The following is an 8,201-nucleotide window of genomic DNA, read 5'->3' as shown; positions in this document are numbered from 1 at the left end:
ATATTATGGCAGGCCAGTGTGGTTTAAAAAATTATCATTGTTTATTACCTTAAATTACCTAAAATTGCATTGTCCAGCAAAATTAGGAAAAAATCCTGTAGAGATACTGGTTAGTGATGATGAGGAGCCTTTTACTCAATTGCATCCCACTCTGTTTTCCATGGTTTAACTGGCCAACTCTTGTCAACAGCAATTTTAAAGGCATCAACTGAGGGAGCAATGACAGCAGTATCAGAAATATTGTTCCAATGGGCAATCACTCTAATGGAGAAGTAGTAGTGGTTGCGGACTATGGCATCTGCCCTCTTCTGGGACACGTTCGTTTTATTCCCTCTTGTCCTTGAGGATTCATCAAATTGAAAGGGCTTTTGACAAGAGGAGTCAGCATTCAAAAGTTTACAAGTCATTAAGACATCACCTCTTTAACGTCTGTACACAAGCAATGGGAGCAGTAACTTTATCAATCAAGATGGATTGTTGAGATTCTTGCATCTATCAATAGCTTTAGTTTCCCCTCTTTGAACATATTCTATTTTCCTTTGATCACCCTTGTGCAGGGGTGTTGCAACAACATCACAAATTCTAGTAATGGTTGCACAAGACCCTTGTATAGTTTTATTATAACTTAGGATGATCGGCTCTGTACTGTATGCTTGATTATGCCAAGGGTCTGGGATGCTTCGGCAACTTGCGTTTGTGCATGTTTGTTATATTATAGTTCCTCATCAACAGCAATTCCCAAATCTCTCCCAGCTGTCAAAGAGTCAATCAATTGTCTTGAGCCGTCCCCTTGGATCATATGGCACTGCCACCCTACGTTCATTCTCCCAAAGTGTATTGACTTGCACTTCTGAATGTTAAATTCAAGCTTCCACTTACAGGCCCATAGTGAATGCAAATATAGGTCTTCTTTTATAGAAGCTCTTGTGTCTGATGACTCTGCAAAGCCTATAAGCTTTGAATCATCAGCATAAAGGCTCGTCTTATTTCTTACAGCTTCTGGAGCCTCATCAATAAAAACATTGAACAATGTTGGACCTAAGATTTTTCCCTGAGGCATGCCACTGTCAATTTTTGAGAAAATTCTTACCCATTGTCTCCAAATACCGTAGTTTTCTTCCTGTAAGAAACTGTATCACCCATTCTACCACCTCCAGATGGATACCAACAGCTTTTAGTTTTCTCTTCAGCCAGCGATGACAGACCTTGTCAAATGCCTTGGTAAAATCTAAAAGGATCATGTCAACTGGAGTATTGAGATCTACCAACTCAGTGATATAGTCATAAGCATCTATAAGATTTGTCTCAACTAAGCACCCAGATCTGAAGCCGTGTTTGCTGTCTTTGAGCGTTTTGTTGTCAAATAAATGTGTCTTAAATGTGTTATTCACAATTCCTTCAAGAATTTTACTAACTCTAGAGGTGATACTAATGAGTTGGTAATTAGTGATATTATTCCTATTTCCACCATTGCGGATAGGCGTAATATTTGCGTTTCGTCAATCTTGAGGAACTAGTTTGGTATCCAGAGACTTTTGCAACAGTTTTTTAAGGGAGGGGCAAGCTCCAAATGGGTCTCTTTTAAGGTCTGAGGGTGAACTCCATCAGGGCCAACAGACTTTTTTAGATTCAATCTTTTTAGCCATAGTTCAACATATAGAGGTTTGATGGTGGAAATTTGCATAGGCTTCTCAGTATTGTACTCCAGCATTTCTGGCAAGGGAAAATTATCCGTAGGTTGAAAACTAACTTGAACTGTTTGTTCAGGACTTCAGCTATATGTCCAGGATTGATTATTGTATTCTTATTAACTGAGAGTTCTGTTACTGAATGTCTGGCTGGCTTTTGAATCGAGGCATATTTACAAAACTTCTAGGGATTGGTTTTTGATGCTGATGCTAATGACTCCTTCTACTTGATTGCAAGTTCTGTTGTAAGGTGATTGTCTTTATTTTGCTTCTCTTTAAAATTATCATAATTTGCCTGTGTTGGAACGTCCTTGTACCTTCTCCAAAGTTTATTTTTCTTTTGGATTGCTCGCCTGATTTCTTTTGTGATGTAAGGGAGCGGTCTTGGTCTTTGTTTCCAAGTGGTTGTTGTATATTTTGCAGTTGTCTGTACGAGCACTTCTTCATATCAAGCCAAGTTTCCTCTATATTTTTTTTTCAACAAAGGACCAATCTTGGTTAGGTAAATCTTGCCTGACCTTGTTGTAATTTTTATACCCTTGCTTTCTATAATTATCTGTCTAGGGGGATAACTTTAGTCAACAAGTAATTGTTATATTGTCAGTTACACCAAATGGTGGCTCTGGGTCTCTACTTTGGATTGCTTCCTTGTCTTTAATAAATAAGAGATCCAATGGAGTTGGACTCTGGCCCCCTCGGTGCCTAGTTGGGAAATTAATGATATAATGAATACCTGATGTGATGAATGCCCCTGTAGGCACTCAAAAAGAGTGGGTCAGTCTGGTCGTCATTCTAGCCATTAACCCATGAGATTTGGGATAGGTTATACGTCTCCAACAATTAATACGTTAGCCTACGGAAAGGAAAACTCATCACCGAGTTTACGCAATTTGTAATTGCGAGGAAATTTTCTGACAGGAGGAGCTTGGGCTTCTAGGGGAGATGGGACATGGTTCATTTATGAAAAAAAAATTACTCAAAAAGTTTGCCTTAATTATATCGTTTGTGCCATCTATCAGGAAATATTTTTATTAGAGATTTTAGGTAAGAAGTTTTTCTTTGTTCTTTGAGTAAGGTAGAGGATCTGGTTTTCATAACTTAGCTTCTGAACGGTTTTTCGTATGATAATGAGTTGGCTTTTGTCAGAAGCTGTGCTTTTATGGTTCCAGAACATTGTTCAGTGATTGATTAATGTTGTTATCTAGTGATACAAAATTGAACCTTTGTGAAAAGTTCCCTGCTTGGGTACTCTGAGACATGTATTCCTGTGTACCCTGGGACACTTTTTGTCCATTATGTCCCAGGGTACCGTCATATCTACTGGAGACTCCAGCCAAAGGTCAAGCTGGAAGATTGAATTAGATGGTATACATCAGATTATAATTCAAGCGGTATCTGTAGTTAACCTGTTGCTTTCATTTTTCCTAACATTCTCTGCTGTAGAATGCCTAAGAAGAGGAAGGTCAATCCCTCTCTATGCTTGAGATGAAAAAAACATGAAGGCTGCTGTAATGGTCTACATGAAAGATGGTATGCTACTCAGATCTGCTGCTACACTGTATAATGTTAAGAAGTCAACACTTTGTTGGTACTGTAAGTCATTTGCCACATCATTGGATGAAGAAAAAAATGGTGTTTTGCTTCTCACCTGGCTATGATTTAATTAAAGCATTCATTTCTGAAGTGCAAGATTCCTACGAGTCTTATCTTTTGCTATCATCGCAAATGAGCTATGGACTTGCGAAAAGACGGACACAGAAATTAGCCTGGGAATTTGCCAAGGCAAACAAAGTTAAATATCCCAAATCGTGGGATCGTAATGAAGCAGCAGGAGAAGACTGGTATAAGGGTTTCATGAAGAGACATAGCCTACTAGAATTTCCCTGCGCAGACTGCAAAGCACTAGCCTTAATTGCAATCTTGATTTCAGCCGTGATGCAGTTGCCACATTCTATGAACAGCTGGCACAGCTTTGCTCAAAGTATCATTTCCCAGCTGGCCGTGTTTATAACATGAATGAAGCGGGCTTATTGAATGTTCAACAGAAATTACCGAAGGTTCTTAACCTTCGAGGGGCCAAGTAGCTAGGAGCAACTACGTCACAGGAAAGAAGGAAACTAGTCACAATGGTCGGAACTATCAATTCTTAGGGGAGCTTTATTCCCCTGTACCTTATCTTTGGAAGGACTCGATTCATGGAAAGACTCTTCGATGGGGCTCCACCAGGAACAAAGGCCATTGTTAGTGGAAAGCCCGGAAATGCAAGGATGACGATATAACTATTTCCTGTCTAGTTCGACCATTTTAAAAGGTATGTGCCATGCTCCCCTGAGCAGCCAGCTCTTCTGCTCATAGATAACCATGATAGTCACATGAGCCACGACTTTATTTCTGCTGCAAAGGAAAGGGGTTTGTAAATTCTTACATTCCCTCCACACATGTCAAATAAGCTAAAACCCCTTGATGTAACCATCTGTTCACCATGAAAATTTATTTTTACCAAGCTATTGAAAACAGGCTTAGAAACCATTCTGGGAGACCAGTCACGGAATATGAGATCTGTGAACGTCTTAGGGTTGCTGTCCCAAAAGCTATTTCCACTTTTCACTCCATTAAAGATTATGCGTGGCTTTTCTAAACCGGGAATTCGTCCCTTCAATCCAGATGTCTGGCAAGAATCTGACTTTCTGCCATTTTTGACTCCTATTGGCAATCCCAATGGCTTGACGTCTGCGTTGGAGGGTGATCATGAACAGCAGAGTTGTGCAGGTGAAGAGAGCAGCTCATCAGGCAGACAGCCAGTGCCTAGGACTTGGAAGGCTGATAATTCTTTTCATGTTCTCCCAAGTCAGGTTATTTCCCCAAAGATTAAACTCTTGGGAGTTATTATTGCCAGTAATTTACAATGGGAAGCAAACACATATAGTCTAGTAAAAAAGGGGAATGCTGGGCTGCAGATGCTCAAGCTTATATCGAAACATGGTGCCCCTCCAGATCACCTCCTCCGAATATTTACATCTCTTATTCTTCCAATTCTGGAATATGCAGCTCCTGTATGGCATTTTGGACTGACGACTGAGGAAAGCGCCAGAATCGAAAGAGCTCTAATGATAGTATCAAAGCAGGCAGAAATGTCGTATGAAGAGCTGCTGACAAAGTTTAAAATGCAAACCTTGAAAAAAAGAAGAGAGAAACTCTGCATGGATTTCGGAAGAAAAACTCTGATCCAGCCAATCCACAAAACCCTTTTCCCCCCCTCAGTCCACAACAAAACGACTCCCGCGCAACAAAACGGTTGCAGTGCCTGTTGAGAAACTCCAGCCTGTACGCTGTGCCCATCAGCGGTTAGCGAAAAGTTTTATACCTAGTATTTTAAATATGCACAACAAAAATTTCTGAGTTTTGACCCATCATATTTTTATGTATTTTCATTCATTTTATTGTTTTCTATTTTTCTATTTATTTTTAATTTTGACTTATTAACTAAGTGTTAAATTTTTTTTTAATGTATTTTTTACAATGAATTATGTTTGATATGAACGTCACGTTCTGAAGATGATATATATATATATATATATATATATATATATATATATATATATATATATATATATATATATATATATATATATATATATATATATATATATATATATATATATATTTTTATGTAAAACTCAAATTCGGCGATCATGCTGTGATAGTAATTTTTAAAATAAAATTCTATTGTTCTATTCCTCCTGAATGTTAAGTTGGCATTCAGACAAAAAAGGGAGGAAGAAAGTCTGGCCAATCAAAGATTTTGACTGCTACCCCTGTTAAAAATGCCATTTTGAAGCATAAAGACAAAGATATCTCAAGAGAAAAAAGAAAGAAGAAGCAAAGGAAAATTAAAAGTTAAAGACCACGAAAGGAATACGAGCACAACAAAAAGGAGCTAGCGAAACTGACTTACCAGCCTGAAGTAATAGCCCATCGCCCTATGTTCAATGTTGCCAAATTTTGAAGAAAACAGCCTTCGCCGATCGCCCAATCTTTCAAATTGATTACAGTGTTGCCAAACTTTGTCGCCTATAACCTAAAGAACTATTAAAAATACTTTAACACAATTACTTCAGAGCAGAGGAGACTCTAAGGACTTTGAACAAGTCCATGGCGAAACGTAACCTGGTCCTTTAGTTTTTAGCAATTTGTGCTAGTGCTTCGGAGCCAAGGTTCGGCGGTTGCTTGCCCTCGGGAGACGGCGATAGAGCAGCTTCACCGTCTAATAAATCAAATATTCCATAAGGTCGAATGCCAAAATCACTTGTAGACGATTAGGGTACCGGCTGGGGTGTTCTAATTGGTACAGCAGTAATTTACACTGCAATCTGCTGAGACTAAGCCTACAACTGGGATATTTGTCTATAAATCATTTATAAGTGTTCACCAGTGTTTACAAGTGATCAGAAGTGTTTAAAATGATTTTGGTTGTTTGTAAGTAATCTATTGTAGTAATCTAGTAATCTCACGCAAATTGATTTTATTGTTGCCAAATTTAGCCTCCTATAACCTAATGAACTATTAAAAATAGTTTAACACAATTACTTCAGAGGAGAGGAGATTCTAAGGGGTCAGCTATTACTTCAGGCTGGTTCATTATTACTTCAGAGTAGAGGAGATTCTAAGGGGTATTACTTCAGGCTGGCTTATAACAGCCTGAAGTAATAGCCCATCGCCTTATGTTCAGTTCAGGCTGGTTATAAGAGATATAAAGTGATCAAAAGTGCTTATAATTGTTCTAAAGCATTTATGAGTGTTCACAAGCGTTCAAAGTGATCAAAAAGTGTTTTAAACGATTTTGGTTTTTTGTAAGTAATCTAGAGTGTTTATAAGTGATCTTACGCTATAGATTCGACTTTGAATTACAAATATTTTGAAGCGCTTAAAGGGATCTAGAGCCTTTATGAAGATTTTTTACTGTGTATAAGTGTTCGAAGCCTTTATAAGTGTTCTAGATCGTTTATAAGAAGCTGTCCAAAACGTTTTTAACTAAATAAAAGCCTTTATAAGTGATCAAAAGCGTCTACTTCTTAAGTAAAGAAATTATGAGTTATCTAATGCGATTACTAATGATCTAAAACAAATAACGCTTTAGATGCACCTTACCATTTATAAGTGTTTTCAAACGTTTGTAAGCGATCTAGAGTGTTTATAAAGATCCGCGCATATAAGTGCTCAAAGCATTTATAAGTCTTCTAAAGCGACTATAAGCTATCCAAAAGTTTTTAAGTGATCAAAAGCTTTTATAAATGATCTAAAGAGTTTATAACTGGGTTAAAGCGTTTACAAATGATCCAAATATTTATATCAAAGGTCTTTAGATATTTTTTTACATTGCATTTTTCATATTTGTATGTCTTTTCATAATGCTATAAATGCTTTAAACCATTTAGAAACTCTTAAGAGCACTTATAGATGCTTTTGATCACTTAAAAAGGTTTTGGACACTTTATAAACGCTCTAGAACGCTTACAAAGGCTATTAATACAAGCAGAATCTTTATAAACGCTCTAGGTCACTGCCAAACGCTTTAAAACACTTATAAATGCGAAGTCACATCTAAAGCGTGAGATTTAGAGGTGATCACTTATTTACGCCTTAGATTACATATAAAAACCCAAAATCACTTAAAGCACTAACGATCACTTGTAAACGATTTGAAAACAATGCCTGAAAAAGATTGTAAGTATTTTTAATCTGCTGTACACGTTTTAGATCACTAATGAACACTTTAGATGACTTATAAGCACTTATAAATACTTTTGATCACTTAAAAAGGCTTAGGATTACTGTCAGGATGCACAATGTCTGAAACTATTGTAAATCCAAAGATCTGGATTTGTGCATCATTAAGTGACACCAAAGTGTTATTTGGTCTAACTTCAGTGAAAGCAAACCCACTCACTTCAGGCCTAGTTGACATTACAGCCCTAGTTTAATCTATTTTGTTGATAATGCAATCTACATTACTGTAAATCACAAACAGTCTATCTTTATGTTCAGTATAGGCATCATTAGTATCACTTAGCTCAGACTGTCAAGATTAGAAAGAAGAGCTATTTGGCAGTTTTCTGCTACAAATCATCTGTTGTAAATGTTGGGCTTACATCTGAGATGTTTACGCTATAATCTCTTTAAACAATATTATTCACATGGGTTTGGCAACCGGCAATTTCCTCTACATCTCCATTACCTATAACCCTGGGGAGGCTGCAGGCTGTTGAGAGTTTTTTGTGACAATCTTGTTACCTTTAATCGTTAAATCAGTTTCACCACCTGTTCATCTTCTGCACAGTTCTTCACACAATTTCTGTCTTTTCTCACGGTCTTTTTTGACACATTGTTTCTGAATTGTACTTTCCCTTTTGTCTTAAATGATCTCTGTAAAATCAATCTCTTGGTCTTGAAGTCGGGAACAGAGAACATAATTGGTGATGGGCTTAGAGGGTTTGGGGGTCCAGAAGCAATTGG

At 37.4% G+C, this 8,201-nt stretch overlaps 1 protein-coding gene across 1 annotated transcript; it reads right to left on the bottom strand.

The window, feature by feature from the left end:
* Positions 1–1,067: 1,067 nt before the first annotated feature.
* Positions 1,068–3,927, bottom strand: LOC148954178 (uncharacterized). The gene is made up of 2 exons (XM_089086191.1): positions 3,860–3,927; positions 1,068–1,416 (listed from the first exon to the last, which is right to left on the bottom strand). The coding sequence occupies exons 1-2, from the start codon at positions 3,925–3,927 to the stop codon at positions 1,068–1,070; spliced, it is 417 nt and encodes a 138-aa protein (XP_088942317.1).
* Between the last annotated feature and the right edge of the window lie 4,274 nt (positions 3,928–8,201).

The sequence above is a fragment of the Artemia sp. Qi Xiang Cuo genome, chromosome 3, assembly GCF_049724085.1.
Source record: "Artemia sp. Qi Xiang Cuo chromosome 3, ASM4972408v1, whole genome shotgun sequence".
Lineage (NCBI taxonomy): Eukaryota > Metazoa > Arthropoda > Branchiopoda > Anostraca > Artemiidae > Artemia > Artemia sp. Qi Xiang Cuo.
The sequence above is the reverse complement of the archived record's forward strand: the minus strand, read 5'-3'. Positions and strand labels throughout refer to the sequence as shown.